Source organism: Malurus melanocephalus, unplaced genomic scaffold (assembly GCF_030028575.1).
Source record: "Malurus melanocephalus ecotype Western Australia unplaced genomic scaffold, MMel_1.1 scaffold_77, whole genome shotgun sequence".
NCBI classification, from domain to species: domain Eukaryota; kingdom Metazoa; phylum Chordata; class Aves; order Passeriformes; family Maluridae; genus Malurus; species Malurus melanocephalus.
Window position 1 is genome coordinate 1323029 of NW_026623309.1, and position 18856 is coordinate 1341884.

Below are 18856 nucleotides of genomic sequence, written 5' to 3' on the forward strand. Positions count from 1 at the left end.
TTCTGAAAATTTGATCAATTTCCCCAAATGATGTTATGGTCTGACAAAATCATCCTGCAGGTAAGCATACAGGATTATCTTTATCTTCTGTGATAACATGTTAATAAATAATGTGTTGTTTTTCCCTCAGAAAGTGCAGAAGGATTTCCAAGTTATGATACAGCATCTGAACAGCTCCATGAAGCAGGATATGATGCTTACATTACTGGACTGTGCTTCATTTCCATGGCCAATTTCCTAGGTACCTGTGAAGTCTTTTCCAAACCTTCTCCCTGGTGCTGTCTGTAGCTGCTTATTACATACTGAATCTGTGCTTCATTCATCAGGTTCATTCCTCAGTCCTCCGAAAAACCATGTGTCTGCTAGATCAAAACTCGTCGAACCTTTTTTTAACAAGTAAGTAGTTGTTGTATTAAAAAACCTGCTGAAAATGGAGCTACAATGCCAGTTTTAGCATATTTGTCTCTAGTCTTGGAATCAGTGGCTAAYTGCATTTTTCTTTGAACTGAAGTTTTATTGCCTATCTGGTTGATGCTGGTAATGCTGGAGAGAGGCTGTGAAGTAAATAGCTGTTCTTTTGAGGAGGATGGTTTGCTTTCTGCTGACCTGTGAAAGGACACTTAGACACACCCGGACTGCTTTAATGGCCTTGCCCATGCCAGTTGGATATATTTCGTTGAGGATATGTTTACAATTTAGAAAATTATTTCTGGAGTAAGCTTTGAGAGTAGTGGAACTGTAGGAAAACTGGTCAGGTGCTCAGAAACTGCTGATAGTGAGGACCAAGTATGCCTAACAGTGTGGAGAAATCTCCCTATTGTGACGGCAATCCAAATACCACAAAATGTTGGTATTGACATGGTTGGGTAACCCAGTTCTAAGATGGCATAAGAAACATACATTTATGAATTAATGGGATGATGCTATGAGCAGTATTTTGCTTTTGAATTGGATCATCATGCAAATTCCTTGAACAAGTGGAAGTAAGTCTTGAGGCATCTGGAATCCTTTACGCACAAGTTTGATTCTTTACATATTTAATCTGTAGATTTTGCCTTAGAAAACTTTTAATGAYACTAAAATCTGTCACATAATGGAAAAGGAGTTGAAATGAAAAAGGTTCTAGAGCTTATTCTGTCAGTTTCAATTTGCAAGAAATTCCATCCTTTCAAACCAAGTAATACAGGAGTTGGCAAAATTAATTGTTTTAACTTMAGGTGGCCCACACAAATGAGGAAATAATTGTGATCAGTGGCTTTCACCTTTCACTGTTCTGAAAATCATATTATAGTGACAGCAGTTRTGCGATTCTCCTGACACTAAGACATGTGAGGCAGTAACTCCATACATTTTAGCAGATCTTACAAATATTCCCTAGATTAAAYTTGGATCCACAGCGATTGTTTGATTTGAAGGTGAAGATAGAATTGATCAGCAGAGTTTCATTTTAAGATGGGATTTGTCACTAGGTTGTTTTCAGGAACACGAACACACACATGCCAGCTAGTAGGTGCCAGWTGAGCAGGATAATTTTTCAATCATTAACCAAATTTTTTCTAGAAACACATATTTGCAACAAGTACAAACTGCAGCTTCTAAAACTGTCACAATAATACATTAAATTTAAGCTTTTCAAATTAATTGTGTACTTCAAATGTGACATTCCTCTAGCAGTGACATTTCAGAGTTCTGAGAGAGTGAGAGGAAGCTTGCTGTGTCTGTTCTGGCTTCAGAGTTAATGCTGCCTGAGTGTAATGAAAGGAAGAGTTAACAAAAAAATTGTAGGGACAACAGCTGCCTTTTTTTTCCTTTTTTAATCAAGAACTGAAAATTACTGTTTGCAAGAAAAGAATGTTTATCCATTCTGTCATTATTCAGAACTTGTAGCTTCTTGTTTCAAAAAAGCTATATATTATTTTTAAATCATGGAAACTTGGAAGACTTTCCATGTCTTATTTCCACATGATTTTGGAAGCTTTGCCATATTCTGACTAACATCTGCCACAAAACTGAAGTTAGAGGTGAGACTATCTCACCTTTTCCTTACAGGGAGCAGGCCAAGGCTTGTATTTTTTAAGCTAGTTTTCTTTCTCCTATAATGCAAACTAACAAAACATAATAAGACAACTCTAGTTTTTTATTGATTTTTTTTTAATAAAGTAGATTTAAGTACATGTTAGAAGTCAGAGCTGTGAGGTATTTAAATGAACGAGTTTTTTGCTCTGTGAAGTCAGTCTCTGTCTGCAGCACTTGATGCTTTTAGCACCTGTAGTAGCATCAGGGCTCTGCAGTTCAGAGGTACCTGAGGATCCCTAGTAAGTGTGTGGCTTCTGGGGCTTTTTGGCAGGTGTGCCCTGAGCTGCCAGCCARCTTCCTGCTATCCCTAGTTGGCTGTAGTTTGTGGTCTAGAATCTTTCCCTAGCTGAGCATCCTCTCTTCTTGCTGGGGAGAAAAAAAAATATCTTCCTCCTTCCTCCAGAAGTTCTACCTGATCCTGTGGGCAGCAGTCAGAACAAGGAAACCTTTTCCTTTGTGCTGTAGTCATGTTCTTCAAGCAAAACACAAACTACAACATGCAAACAGTAAGCTAAATGAAAGTTATACCTTACGTCACAAGTTGTTCCTGAAAGAACATGAGCAGAGGAGTTTATTGCAAGGCAGCTTTTAGAAACAATGTTCTCAGTTTGAACTACTATCAAGATAGTTTTGAAAATGTTCTTTAAAGCAGACCATGATTCTTTGGGTTGCTCATAAAGTCTTTAATTTCAAGATCTCTGAATTTTAGATGTTAATACTTAAATAGTTTAGTGATTATACTTGCACATCATTGCTAGGATTTTGGAAATGTTTTCTATTTGAATGGGCTTGTCACAATGTGATTAGTGGGAGTAAATATAAAATTWAAAAAATCAAGCTTTGATTTTTATGAACTTAGCTTTCAAGTGAAGGTAATACTTTCTTTCAAGAGTGATTTTGGTGTCTTTCATTATTTCAGCAAAGTTATGGAACTTCCTGGCTTGCTGTTCAAGAGTGATGGCCAGCATATAGGTTAATGTTCATAAAGGTTAATGATGAAWATAGGTAAAACCTTTAATTTTAGGGCTTTTGTGAGAGTGGAACTGATTAAAAACAGACTTTGCCCTAGGGTTGTTTGGCTCTTTTAGGCACAATGCACTGGGTTATATGATAAACAACTCAATAAGCCAGGAATTCCAGAGATGCAGTTCTGTAATCTTTATGCTTTACTGTATATACAACATCTTTGAAAAATCCTGTTTGTCTGCTGTGAGTAATCCCTGATGAACATTTATGAGTTGAGATGGGACTCTTTATTGCAATATCTAAACTCTTCTGTGTATAATTTGGATACTGTTATTGTGYCATATACTTTGGAGTTGATTTGATATTTTTTGACTGCTTGGTTTAGGGCTACAGCTCTTTTGTTCCATATCTTCCTGCCCCYACCCCCAAGCCCCTCACAAATTTAATGACAATATTCTTTGGTATCTCTTTGGGTTGTTTCAGTGYTGTTTATTATCTTGATGGAGCTGGAGGCAGGGGGTGGAAGARTGTAGAGAAATGAGAACACCATGTTTTATTGAGCTGAATAGCATMATGGTCTGTAGAAATATAAATTATCTTAGAAATGTTTTTTTATACAATGGTTATCAGAAACCAAAATCTGTGCAAATCACTTGATTTTGTGCTATATTTGTGGAAAATTTCTCAAAGGGAGCTAGGTTCTCTGGCATGTATTGCAAATCCCTCTGATCTTCTATATTAATTTAAATTTGTTTGCAGAATTATTGCAAAAGGAGATTGGTATGCTTTTGTGCAGTTTGACCAATAGCTTTCCWCTCCCAGTGTAGGAGTAAACAGTCACTGTTCTCGTGCTTGCAACCCTGGACTGATAAACTGAGCTGGGTTTGAAAAGATGCCTTTTCTTTTTTCAGCTGGATCAGTTCCCCTGCACAGTTCACCACTCAGTTAGGAAAACTCTCATCCTAGCTCAGTGCAGAGGAGCAGTGTTCACTCTTTGAGACTGTTTATATGAATGGCACAGTGATAGCCTCTCTCGCTTCATTTTACTTGACTTGCCACAGAAACAATTAYCTTTGCAGTAGCTTCTTCAAAATACCTCACAGTGCTTAGGGAGAGATGGATCTCTGTCCTCTGTGTCATCAGGCTATAGTCCCTAAATGGTGTAGGAAATAACACCATTTTTTTTTTTTAGCTTGGTCTGCTTAGCTTTAAAAAAATGTAGCTGACATTGATTTTCACATTAACTCACAACTTAATGAATCTAGGTAATTTAATATAGAGTTCATGCTGCTGTACAGAAAAGCCTTAWTAATTTAAATGTTCTGCAGATAGGTGAGGAATCTTAGAACTGTAGTTATGGATTCTTAATTATGGATTATGTTGGAACTCAGTGTTCATAATCCATGTGGTGTAAGTGCTACAAGATGCAGTTACTTCTGAAACAATTGGGAAGTGCACTAATTATTAAAGTCAGTATTTAGACTACAGGACAGGGAGTATGTGTTTGTGTGTGTATGCACTGTATAGTGACATAATTGGCCAAACAAATAAATGTGGGATTTGTCTCAGGAAGTAAAAAACTGATTAATTAATTAATTAATTTCAGGTATATGTATATTTTCTGTTCTTTGGCCACTGTATATCTTTCCTCAATATGATAAACCTGGGGAAGGGRATTGGTGCAGGTATTTCTGATTTTTATTGATAAAATTCCTTTTAGGTATTGCAGTGCTCAGGGGGATTCAGTGCATGTGTATCTTCCCTGAGACTCAGGAAGATGAATTATATGAGACAGTGTGTGGCACAGCTGGTGCCAGTTCTCACACCCTGTGGCTCACATGTGAACCTGTCCTACAGCACATTTTACCTCAGTGTTTGGGGCTTTTTTCTTTCTCCTATTTATAGCAAAAACAAGTTAACAACTGCATTCCATTAGACTTTTCAGCGATATAAGGAATGGTAAGAGCATGATACCCAAACTCTTAGAACCTACTAGTGAGTGTGGTTTCATACGAAGAATCTCTAGGGACTTACAGATCAGTCTGTACACTAAAAATGTTTTTATCAGCTGTTTACATCAGTTAGTACTTAGTTGAATGCTGTAACTGTAATCTGATAAGCATTTTAGAAGCTTTTGAAAGTTATGATGGAAAAGTTATTTATTTTAGCCCTCCAGTGAATGCTATACACAGCAAAGTTGTGTAACATCAGTGTGACATCTGTACCTATGACAGGCTTTTAGGCTGTTTATTTTATTTGGAAAGGAAATACTTTTCAGAGCTGAGTAAGAACTTCTATTGAAAGCATTTCTTGAATGTTTTGAGAAACTCTTCAGTTACTTGTTGTAAAGACTTATTCCGGTTATCTCTGAAGAAGTCATGGAGACTTTTTCAGTTTTAGGTTCTGAGATCCATTCTGTTTAAAGCATGATGAAGTGCTCACAAAATGGGGAGATTTATGTGTATTTTGAATGATGGCAGCTTTTGCACTATCCACTGTGCACRGGGCTCTTATTGCACGGAGCTGCCACTTGTTAAGTGTTCCTTCCCCACTTGTCTTAATTGTTTTCCGCAGTCACCATTTGGGGATTGTCTTTGTTTTCTTGAATAAGCAAAATTGTTGGTATAATGCCATGTAACTCTTTGGATCTGGTTGTTAGATAAGAGATTGGACTCAGAGGGTCTGTTTTTTTCAACGTAGCTTAAGTTTGGGATGGTTAATTCTGCTTTTTCAGAAGAACCATGTAAAAAAGAGTATAGAAAGGAAAAGGTCCTCAGGCAGAAATTTGCTAATGGTTCTTTTCCATTTTGCTTTAGGTTGTTTCTTATGAGAGTAATGGACATACCATATCTCAATTTGGAAGGACCAGACTGTAAGTAGCTTCTTTTATTGTAAACTTAGTGCCATTCTGACAAACTTCCTGGAGGAGGAAGTGTGAAGTTTAATAATATATGTCTAAAGCATGGGATAGCAGCATATCTGTCAGCTGTGTTTAGGTTATTGGTGACTTATGAAATTATTTAAATGTGTCTGCTCCCTTTTTCTTTTCTTTAACAAAATAGTAAACCCAGAAATTCTTCAACTTTGACCAGAGAATCAGCATTATAAAAGGGGTTGACAAGAACAAATGAAGTTAATGTTACTAAATGAAAGAGTTTGAAATGAGCAGCTTTATTGTTATTTTGGGTCACTATTCTTATGCACCATGYCACATAAAAAGTGGGATCTTAACACTGTCCCCTCACCCCTGCASCAAGTGCAGGATGCAAATTAATGAATAACAAATGATTCTAAAAACACTGTGGCCACTTTGTTTTTTAACTGATGTGCAGCAGTACCTCTCCTTATCTTCCACCTGAACATCAGAATTCTTTTACCATGTGCGACCTAAAACATTTTTACATTTCAGGTTATTTGAGTTTACAGACCTGGAGCTGTAATTAGTTGATAATACATTTAAAGGAAGAGAGATTTTACTAATGCAAATGTCCTTACTCTCATTGGATGTTTCATTATGAGGGAGAAAACTTTGGATATGTGTTCCTGCAGATGCCTTGACTTAGGAAAATGTGAAGCCCTGGAGGTCAATCTGGTCCTTGAGTAGATGAAAGCTTAATTTTATATTGTGTAGTCAGATACACRATGTCTTGAAAATGATACCTATTTGGAAACAATGCTGATGTGGAGACATTTTCCACTCCTTGCGTCAGAAAGCTCAGACTGGAGTGTGACTCTATCAGATGCCAGTTTAACAGTAGCAGAAAGCAGTCCTAAAGAGATGGAAGAAATGTTGGAGAGGAAAATACATGCTKTAAGGGCATATATTTAATTTTAAATTCAGTTAGGTGGTCAGATCACTGAGCTCTGGCTCTGTGGATCTGTTGGAATGGTAATCTAATTATGTTGCATCTTCCTTCCCAACTGTTTGATACTGAGTGGAAGAATGGGTAAATACTTTGGGTCATTGAAAGAATGCCAAAGCTACTAATTTGTAAAGATGCGACTTCCACTTGCTGGCCAACTTACAGGATTGTTTTGATGCTTTGCCAAGAAAGGTTGCCAAAAGAGAGTCTGCCTCTGAAAGTCTGTCTSTTTTATCTGAAAGCCACTCTGGTAGAGCAGACTGATGCAGATGTCACTGGAGAACCTGAGCCAGGAAGGCTTTCGAAGTGGAAAGCACTTGTAGGGATGGCATGTTGGACTGGCTGTTCTAGAGCCTTTTGTTGCTATTCTGAGATGTAAACACCACTGCAGGTTGCAATGAATGGATGGTCTGTTGCTTGTGGAGTTTTGGTGTTTGACTTGTATAGTGCAAAATAATTCAATTTTAGTCCTCAAAAAATTTGATGTCATTTTTGTTTAGGCACAGATTTAGGGAACAGGATTTCTCCTCTGCTGGTGAAGGGRTTACTTTCCTTAGCTGCTTGTGTCTCTGTCCAGTCTGACTGAGCTCTCAGTGCTCATACACCTGTGATTTATTACTAGAGAGTTTCTGGTACACTCAGGCTAACTGACTGTTCAGGTGAAACAGATTAAAACACTTTGCAATAACAAGTGGTTGATGATCTGATTTTGGACACCTGCCTTGCAAAGCTCCCCAGGTTTAATGCTGAAAGCTAAGGAGATCAGAAACTAGARAAGTTTGTATTCGGGAGGGTAATTCACTAATTTATTCACTGAAAGGAAAAACAGCCTCTGTGTCTCTATACCAAAAGAAGAGAGAAGCTTTTCCTGAGGGTGTTACCAGGTGGTCAGATTAAAATCTGATCCCATCAAGCTGTGTGTAGTTAACCCTTGGGTTACCTGGAACACACTGGAGACCTGCATTGCAAAGTGAAGCACTCGACTGTAATGGTTCAGCCTCCATCATCAAATATAAAATGACACATAAGATTTAGTGATGTGTCATACATAACAAAATAATCTCTGAAGATACTTTGTGGAGAGGCTCAATTAATGATTTGCAAATAGTTTCATAGGAAAATGTAAAATACTTCAGCATCTTTGCAARTGCAAATACAGTTTCCACTCATTTGTTTTTAAGATGTAATAGGAATTCACAGGTTATAAAAGCTCATGTTTGTGGTGAAAGGAATTTCAGGTAGGAGAAGTGTGTGTGGAAGTAAGAGATGTAGTGATAATTTCTGCTGTACTCTAACCTTCTCCAGTAGTTTGATTTGGATTCTCTCTCTCAAATTCACTAAGCTCCAAATGACTTTTAATGTACACTACAGACTTCTTTTGCACTTCTTTAGATGTCAAACTTGATAACCTGTCTTATTTTAATGTAATTTTAATAATAAAAAGTCAGTGTGTATATTCTAGCTTGTACTTAATATTATATGAAAGCTGAGTTAAACATTGTTTCACAGRAAGTTTTTTATTGACAGATAATGGCAAAATTGAGTCATTGCCAAGAATTTTTATAAGATGGAGCATGAAGAGGCTGTTGACTCTTTTCTTCTGTCTTTGAGCTTGGTTTGGTGCACAGGATGGGAAGGACTAAATTTGTGGGCATTTCCCACTGCATGAAATGCAGTTTGAATTTCTCATACAGATGAGCTTGTAGGATTTAGTATGTGTTTCATCTCAAGTGCAGGCACATTCTCACTGTGCCTGATGTAGTTGCATAGATATTGGTTTATTTTCTTATTTAAAAAAGGAAAGGGGGGAAAAAGTGGTACATGACCACATTAGATGGATGGTTTAGGATATTTCAAAGTCACTAGTAGTGACTGATTTTAACAGAAGCATTTTTGTTTTGTAGTGCAGCCAAAACGAGATCATGTTCTTCATGTTTCTTTCCCCAAAGAGTGGAAGACTAGTGACCTATACCAGCTTTTCAGTGCCTTTGGTGAGTGATGTAATCAGTCATTCCTTACCTTTTTTTATTATTAGCAACTACTTCTGGTTTGTTTTGTTATTTTAGTCTGTGGATRCAGACTTTCTCCTAATGTAAGTAATGATGAATCTCTTCTTGTAATTTTTGAATGGTGTCCTGTGGACTTTGTAATGATGAAAATTACAGTTCTTATTAACTGCTCTTTAGAAATCTTTACATGGGGTATCTGTTCAATATTGTGGGACTTTTTTATCCTTTTATTTACAGCCTCTCCTGAAAGGAGGTAGGAAAGGGAATGGGGATTGGTGTAAAAGGCAGATTGAGGCTTTAGGAACAAGGTTCATCCTGCAGTCTGCATAAAGCCAAGCTCCACCATATGTGAGTCTAGGCAAGGAAGCRAGCTTGAAAATAACTAATTTGATTTCAAGATTGTGAACACCATCCAAGTCTGAAGAAATAGCAAAAAAAGGTGTTTGACAACAGAGGACCAGTAGTCCTGTTGTTGCTCTASTAAGTAGAAGTGTAAATGTAGGGACTTGGAGAGCTGAATTAACTGATGGCGGTCTCCTGATCCTTCTCTCTTGTGGCTTGGTACTCTGTGCAGGGACCTGTATGAAACTCCCTCAGTTCCTTCTGACAATTTGATTTTCGCTGCAGCACGAGGCCATGGAGTGGATGTGATTTAATAATCCTGACTGGGAAATATGGAATGTGAGAATGTAGAAATGACGGGGATTCTCCTGGGGTTGCTGTTCCAGCAGAAGGAACATCCATCCATCCATCCATCCATCCCTCTGGCTCTGTTTCCATGGGGTTTTGAACACCCAGCTCCAGTGTTCCCTGTGGGACAGCACGGCCGCCAGGGGGCGCACTTACACACCGCAAACTGCTCCTTTTGGCAATGGCCAATTCTCGCACTTCACATTTTAGAGCTGAATATTTTCATATTTACAAACTCCGGGTTCAGTAACGAATCTATATATTTGTTTATGTCTTATTGCTACGGTATCTCAAACTGTAGCTTGTTCCTCCCCAAATTCTGGAGTACAGAAGTACCCATGCTTTTCCAGTTGTTAGGTGGACAGAGTGGTGCAGCCTGAGGTTGAGACATCTGCCAAAAGCAAAAAATAAGGCAGTAGGAGACATGAATTATCCCAGTTTATTACATCAGTTAAAGACAARTGTTTTGAAATCAGGCAGTATTAATCAAATTTTACAGAAAAGTTGTTTTAGAATGAATTGAAGCAAAGTTGTAATCTTCCATGAAGCTTCTAATGAACACAGTGAAACAGCTGAAGGGGCTGCAGTGTCACACTTGGAACTGGTTTACGTTTGCTACTGTAGAAGGGGTGTTCATGATTCTGAAATCCTTCAGGACTGCCTGCATACCAAGGGGACACCTGTTCATGCAAGATGTTTTTATAGTCTCAGGGGTGAATGTAATTTCACTGTAGAAGTATTTGCAGTACTATGCAGTCTCTTAGAACACTTTAGATTCTTAAATTTGAGTTGTTTATTTGGTCATGCTGATGTGAAATATGAAATCATTAAAATAGGATTTTCTAGAATACAAGTGTATAGCCTTCACTTCTACTTTAATGTCTTTGGGCTTTTAATTAAAACTCATACTATCAATGTACTATAAAAACTACTCCTTAACTACCAGTAAAAGTAGGGTAGGCCATGTATAAGAACAGAGTATTAAAAGGAAAATGTTTCAATGAYGTAATCCACTGGTATAATTTTATTCTATGAATTTAATCTTGTTTGCATGTTTGAGTTTATACGGAGAAYATTTTCAAGTTTATTTTTAGAAAAAAATGCATGTTAATAACACCTTCATGTCATAAGCCAGCAGTGGCATTCTTCAAAGTATTGAAGACTCTTGATGYATTCTAGAAGTGCAGAGAGAGAGGTTTCCTGGTTTCTTTCTCTAGAGCTGGTATTCCATGACATTGCTGTYCATGACTTGTCTGGATTGGCCTTGCAGTGAGCTGGCATGGGGCTCAGGTGATTGCTAAATACTGTTCTGCAGGTGCAGATACATTTGCTTTCCAGAGCTTTATTTGCATTTCACCATACTTTTGAAATGCACAATRTTTACTGAGTGCTTAGCAGTATTGCCAAATGATTTAATTTATTAATCTTATCTCTCCTAAATTCTTTTTTCTTAATAATAATGCAATGTGGCATAGTCTGAAGAGAGCATCTCTTAAGCATGSAGAGTTGCATAAGAGCATTTGTTGYGGTTCACTTCAGATTGTAATTCAGCGTCCTCTATTTAATGGTTGAYTTTCTTTAAATTCTATATTTAAAATATCTGAATTGGAGTATGAAGGCAACATATGTTGGCAGGCATTGAAACCCTTTATTAGCTAAAARTACAAAGTCAGAAGTCATACAGAGTGCAGAAGCCTTTTGCAACAATGAATGAGGAGCTGATACTGAAATGATGTGCCACCAATATGTTGGATTTTTATTAATTTATTTTTATTTGGCACTTACTGGAAATACAGACACTGGAATCCATTTGAATAGTAGGTGAATTCCTTCAGGATATTTTTTTTTGTGTGATCCACTTTCTTATTTTACAGTGAGGACATAATTGCAAGATATTCAGGAGAATTTTTCTTGTTGATCTTTCTTTCAGTTTGTTCAGGTAGATTGAAATTAATCAGCTGTATATAGGAAAGGGACGCTATCTGGATAACCTTTCTGTGTTGCAGAGTTACAAGAGAATATGGTCTCAGCTATCTCAAATGAATGTTTAGAAATTTTGTGATTAGCAGTACAAAAATGGAGAACTTGATACATGAAGACTTTTGGAACAATGACTTGTCAATGCATGTGTAATGACACTTATTTGTGTAATTTCTGTCCTTTAAAGGAGGTCCACTGTCAGGGTCCTACCAAATGCAGTCCAGTTTTGAGTTGCAATCATAAGTCAGCTCGGGCTYTCCTTGTGTTGTGAAATGTTAYTGTCCTGCCAAAAGGATSATCCCCCWAGAGTAAAGACCCTTACCCACAGGCAGCAAAGTTCTGTGTTCTTCAAAGACAGAATTATTAGAAATTGAATTTATATGCCCTAAAAAGTGTTTAAAGAAATKATAACTTCTCACAGTTAATAGCAGCCTTAGCCCTTCAGTACAAGGAGATGTCAGAAACCATACTGAATTAATTATGGTTTTGGCAATGATCAAACTGATTATAAGTTAAACTTCTAAATAGCTGGCTACTCAAATGTATAACATGAGAATAAAATCTATGTAGGCTATTATTTTTTTAYAATTAGAAAATCTGTTTATAATCTGGCTGAATTTCAGAAGAGATTTCTCTAACCTTGTAACCTGTAGACTAAATTAGATTTCAATAGATTAAACAACTGAGAATAAATGAATTTTAAGCCCTTTTGCATCATTGYTTTTAACCTTGTAACGTCTGAAGGTTAAATGGTGGTGTAACATTATATATAACTTGATTTCCTAGTCTACGTGAAAAAAATGGCACCAATTTTCAATATCGGAATTGTACTAGGAGTAAAGCACTTAGATAGGGACAGGAGATRTAAATGGATTTCAGACTACAATAAGACCTTGTGTCTGGAAATGGGAATCCTTTCGTCTACTTTTGCTTGATTATGAGCTCTTTTAGTGCTAATGTGACATTTTAAGCCATTCACATAGAAAATGCACTAACTGCTTGATGAATAGAGGAACTTATTTCCAGTCACTGTTCCATTGTAACAGCTTCCAAATGAGGTCCATGATTYTGTGCATTTGTCCTCATATTGACTCAAATTAAGTTTTTATTGCCCATCCTGGAAATGATGTATAGTGGGATCCAAACAAACCAGTTTAAAGATTTAGTGGCCCAATAGTGGAGTTCTCCTTTCTGTCTACCCCTCTTGACTGGTATTTATGATTACTCAAAGGGCTGTTACTTATTTGAGTAAGGGGCTGAAATCTCTGGAAAATTGCTTCAATTTATTTAGTAGAATCACATAGAGGCCATGAAGCGAGGATGTGAGGGTCTGAGGGTATACAAGATGTCCATGCAGCCCTAACTTTCTGAATAGGTCCAGGTTCATGTGCAACTGGGTATGACCTACACATCTTTACAGTGCACAGAAACTTTCTCARGTGCAGTTACTCTTAGCTGGCTCTCTTATGTCATGGCACATCAGGTAAAAATCTGTGACTGAATCCAAGGTAAAAATAGTCATAATAATTTCTTTTGCTTTTTCTAGGTAAYATTCAGGTTTCGTGGATTGATGACACATCAGCGTTTGTATCGTTGAGCCAGCCAGAGCAAGTACAAATTGGTAAGTGTTGCTGAATTTACTTCAATATTAACACTTTGACTGGCTCCTGCAAAATGCTCTGAGCCAGCAGGATCTGTGATTCTAATGGAAAAAGACAAGCCYATACTGGACTTGCTGGAGAGTTTTGTGTTTTATTCCATGATCCYCCATGTACCTAAACCTGTAGGTAGAGTAGTGCTGGTTTCTTCATTTGCTGCAGTATTTACTGAGGTTATTTGTAACTTYGCACAGAACAGAACTCTCAAAGACTTTTACGATCTTTGCCTCCAAATACCCTTTGGACTGGTACACGTTTAGTTTGGTTTACATTTGGAAGGACAAAATGCAGGGAGAAGCCTTTGCATTGTAGAGCATGTGTGAAAGAATAGTCTCCAAAGAGCTTAGACTGTTAATGTGTCTACAGTCGGTGTATTAACAATGGGCCATCTCTCCAGATCTACATTTTTTAAATTTTTATTTGAACATTTAAAAATATTGCTGTTAGTTATGTGGAAAAGCAGTCTTATTGGTGTGGGGGTGTTTTAGGTTGGGTTTGTTTGTGGCTTGGGGATTTTCTTATGTTCTTTGKGGGCTTCTAACTCTCCTGGCTTCAGTATTTTAAATGGGCTAAAAACTTGTTCATCAGCACCCTGGGAATATGTTGGATTTCTCACGGATTCAAAAATCCATTTTGAATATGTAGGGAATAAAATGTATTGCTTCATCCCCCAGTGCTCTTTAAAACAGAGTTCCTGAGTTAAGTAATATCATGGATGGTAACTAWTAAAACCTAGGCCAAAGATGATTGATAAAACATTGGTCCATAAGATTTTATGAAAAGTAGACATTTGATTAGCTGAATTTAGCTAATAAGCAATTAAGCTTCAAATATCCCATGATAATCAGTAGTGTTTATGTTGCCAGGGAGAATGTGCATTCCAATTTTTTAATTGTTAAAGTGTTACCATGAAGGACCTATGAATCTTTGACTAATATAAAAAGACTTGTTTTCTCTTCCACTTATTTTCGTCTGAAAAACTTAAGTAGGGAAAAGGGCAGTATTTTTATGGGCAATTTTGGAGTTGCTCCTAACTTTCCAACTGAATATGGCCTGCTTAAAACACACAAACCAGAAACCTTGGGAAACAACAATCAAATGCCTTAAACTTCTCATTTTGCTGCTTATAATAACGTCCAAGAACCTTCACTTTATTAAGTTATTCATGTGACTCGCACACTGGCAGTRTCTCTGATTTATTAGGAGTAGAGAAGTCTTGTTCTTGTACAAAATCCTATTGCTGTCTGTAGCTTGAAGTGGAAGCTGCATCAGGACAAATGCTAGGAAAGAGTTGCTGTTCAAAGTAGGTAATTAATAAGAATTTGTTAAATGATTGATACTTCTTTAGTTGGACATCTGGGAGACAAAACTTTCTGTTGCCAAGTTGCACTTCAAAAATGGTCTCAGCATTTCTGTCAAACGTGAAGCACATACTCATTATGTGTGTGGCAAAAGATAAACATTGTGCACTGTTAGAGCTGATGAACCCGAGGAACTCCAGAATGAACTTTTGGCATCCAGCTTCTGGCTCTTGAGATTTTTGTCTTGCTAGATAAGTTTGCCTTTGGATGCTGTTCAGCTTTGTGTATTTATAACGTTGGCTTTTCRTTTGGAGAGGTTAGTATGGAATAAGTGCTGTTTCAATGATTCTATAACTTACAAGGGTCTAGACTTCATCCAAATAGTCTAGAAATGGTGGGGAAAATGGAGGAGACTTCAGCTTGTCTTAACTGTAAAGTAAACCAAGTATTTTATTTTAGTTAATAAATTGGTATAGCCTGAAGTATTTCAGTGTTTCAGCCCCTCAGCTTTTCTGTGCAGTTAACTCTGAGTCCTCAGTTAATGCCTTGTATCAATGTTAAGTTCTTGTTATTCATGGTTTCCTTGAATGTTGTCATCCAGCTTTGACTGTTTAGGTTGCTGGTCTAAAAAGAACCTTGATACCCTCTTAAAGGAGGTTCCTGTAGATGTCTTTGCATTTGTGGAACATTTACAGGCCATCTAAAATGAACTCTTGGAAGTCACTGGTATTAAAAATGATTTAATTTCTAAGACATGGGCAAGTCTTATAAATGTATTTAAAGTTTTGAAGTGCTKGAAAATAAAACTGGGCTTCTGAGACATTTTACATGGTTATATGTTAATGAAAATAAGGGACAAATTTATCAGTGGTGCCTCAAAGATACACTTCATTTCCTCTTAGCAGCCAACACTTGTTCTTAATTCCCTTTACCTGAGCCTTAGGGGCAGTTTAATAACATCATGTTCTGATTATGAATAACTTCTGCAGTTTTTTAAGACCACTGATTCAACTGTAGAGTAATTTTAACCTGAGAATCTTCCTGCAAATGTGTTTCTTGCTGTTTTAAAATGCAATAAATACACTTAACCTGAAATTTTAAACACACGTGAAAAGCAAATGGCAGGCATTGAAGTAATGTTAAGTTATTCCATGTGTTGGTGCTGTGATACTTGAGCTCATATGGAATTTACTGTGTGGAAGATATCTTCTTCCTCTCAGCATTGAGAAGCCTTCAAACAGCAGGGGAGCAATGGACTAAAGCAGGTGCAGCAGCTGAAATCSTGACAGCCTTTCAATGATTTGTGTTTAAATCATTAATCTTTCTGAACTTGTGAGTTTCTCAGACAGGGCTGGACTTTATTAGTGTTCTATAAGGTTTACTATAGAGCCTTCTACTTAGTATGAGTGGTTACCACCACAATTGAAAAATAAAAAAATATTTGGAGATCGTGTGTATATCAGTCCCTTCTCATTGACTTCAGGGAAAGGGCAGGTACTAGATTCTGTATTACCCAGAGTCTGTGAAAAGTTACATTTCACATTACKGTGTTCTCAGCAATAAGTTAATGTGAAATTTCTGCCAGGTCCATTCTGAAAGGAGGTTGGAGCCAGGTGGGGACTGGTCTCTTCTSCCAGGTAACAAGTGATAGGACRTGGGGAAATGGCCTCCAGAAGCACCAGAAGAGGCTCAGGTTGGATAGTAGGGAGAATTTCCTCACTGAAAGGGCTGTCAAACATCAGAACAKGCTGCCCAGAGAAGTCACCATCACTGCAGGTATTGAAAAGATGTGGGACCRGGTGGTTTGGAGCAGAGCACGGGGTTCTCCCATTTGGTACCAAGGTGAAAATTATGTGTCTGGACTGTGTGTCCACACTTCTGTCTGCAAAGTCCTGCAGGTCTGAACTCTCTGTGCTCTGAGCATTAATAGACATGGAGGCTTTCTGACTAGAACGGAAATATTCTGAACACATTAYGCTTTTAATTAGTAGGCTCACAGATCTGAACACTTTACTAACAATCCTGGGAGTTAAWCACATTCTCCAGTGTTTATTTGAAATCACTTCTGTAGTAAATGCAGGGATTGAGGTGTGGTGAGTTTCAGTTTGTGTTGTTCAGGAATCTTGACTGCAGCAGGAAAATGAATTACTGGTTTTACAGTATAACCTGTGAAATAAATCTTATTTAGGGTAGTTATTTTACAACTTCCAGCTTTACTGATGTGGAATTAAGATGACAGGTTATAGACTTGCCTTCAAGGCACCTGGAGCCATGTTTTTTTTTTTCATGAGCTAATAAACAGAACAAAAAAACCCCAAACTGTAAATGCCCTTTGTACCCCATAAGTTGGAATATATTAGGGTTTTTTCTTAATTTAATGTTGGAAGTCTTGTGACTACCTTTTCATTTGATTTGGATTTTTTGAAATGAGTTGAAACAAAAGCTGTGAAATGYATTAATTACTGAGGTATTTAAACAGGGTGCAGAGGTTAAGTAGCTTGAATTCGTTYACTAATTAAACAACTTAATCTGTCATGGAGTTAAAAGTCTTTAATAATAATCTACATAAATGTGCATAGCATGAAGTGTCTCAGTGGACTTATACTATCTCTCTTCTTTGGTGAAGAAATGTTTGAAGTTTAAGTGTTGCATAAGGATCCTTCCTCTTTCTTTGCCATGCTTTGTACTTTGCACTTTATTTTTCTTCTGTGAAACCATTCTCTTTTGGATCACGTGTCCATTTTCCCCTGTTCTCCAACATGGAGGTTCAAAGGCTCATTTTGGTTTGCTCTCTAACTTGCCATCCTCCTTTGCAAAGGGAAGAGCTTCTTTGTCACTGCATTAATTCTGCTTCTTGCTCTGCATTCCGATACCAAGAGAGATGGCAACACTTTTATTTAGAATCTGTACAGGCACCTTCTATCTTAAGCTGATACAGGAGAGGAAAACAAAGGGATGGGCAGCACCAAGTATGAAGTGTTATCAGTTTAGGTACAGCCTGCAGATACTTGCTGTTACCAAATATACCTGAGTCCAGCTAATTAGTCATGCATGTTAACATTTTGATGCYTTGCAGCAGAAATTGTCCAGGTATGCTTGAAAGAACGAAAACTGTGTATAGGCTAACAAAGGGGGCTATTAATATTACAATGACAATTTCACTGATATTTAACATAACATAGTTGAGTTATGCTTATGCCTTGATAATGTCCATGATTACGTGATCATGTACTGTTTCTTTAGGATTTGTGGCTTCTCTGGGATTATGTTTGTAGCATTTGCTGTGGAGGAATTCAGCTCTGAATGTTCTGTAGGGAACAATTTAGTTTCATTTAGGTTAATTTAAAAGATGCCTTCTAATTTGGAATGTTGAGTCTTTACTTCTGCTTTCTGTTTATACAATAGGCACACAGCACTGCTGCTCCCACTACTGAGCTTTATTTTGAAATACCRGACTATTCATGTGCACTTTTGTCATCATGGCAAACTTCTGGATTGTTATCTGTGGCATGAATAGCCCCAGTAGTCAATAAATAAGGCTATGGAACCATACAGTGAGTATTGAGAGTAACACAAAATACTGACTTAGCTACTCACTAATTGCACCCTGTTGCTCTGGCTGAGGCAGGGGTCCCATGTTTTAAGTAGAACATGATCAGATAAGATTAGTGCAGCATCGATAAAGGTCACTCAAAGGTTTCACAGGTGAAATTTTGCTTCAGTATTTCATAAGCTTAAGTGTTTAGTATTGCAGCCTTAATCTGTATAGTTCTGTGTGTTTATTGTATTTATATACTGTGGTTTTGCTTTTACCTGCACAGTTCACCAACATATTTGTCTRTTTATTAAGAGGATTAATATTGTCAGTAGCCATCTGTCAGGATGTTCCTCTGCATAAAAGCAGAGGTGTCTTTGTACACATTCCTCTTGGAGCGCTCAACAAGAGTCAGCCTGTTCAATGTCTTCCCTGATAACAAGGGAAGGTGCCATCCTCTAGAAATGTTTTTCCTAAAATAATGTGCAATTACTGTTATTCTGCTATGAGACAGAAATGAGGGCTGCAATTAATGTGAAATGCAGCCCTGTGGTGTTGGTTACTAGGTCAGGTTTCTCACAGAAAGATTTGTCTCATCTCTTATAATTTGAAGAAATAAGTCAATAGTCACCCTGAGTTCTTTTCTGTGTTTTAGAACTCACAAAGCATTCTAGCAATGCATTTCTTCTCTTGGCAGTGCACAACGATGCAACTGTATTTGCTTTGTTTGGCAGTAAGGGCAGCATTCATCAAAAAAGCATCAGAAAAAATGTATGAG

General features: G+C 37.4%; 1 protein-coding gene across 1 annotated transcript in view; it reads left to right on the forward strand.

Moving 5' to 3' along the window:
- PARN (poly(A)-specific ribonuclease) overlaps window positions 1-18856 on the forward strand; it is a 43919-nt gene that overhangs the window by 14462 nt on the left and 10601 nt on the right. Inside the window, exons 17-21 of the mRNA XM_057367299.1 lie at window positions 131-241; window positions 327-396; window positions 5859-5914; window positions 8810-8896; window positions 13131-13205. Of these exons, the coding sequence (XP_057223282.1) occupies window positions 131-241; window positions 327-396; window positions 5859-5914; window positions 8810-8896; window positions 13131-13205 (399 nt within the window). The remainder of the gene's footprint in view (window positions 1-130; window positions 242-326; window positions 397-5858; window positions 5915-8809; window positions 8897-13130; window positions 13206-18856) is intronic.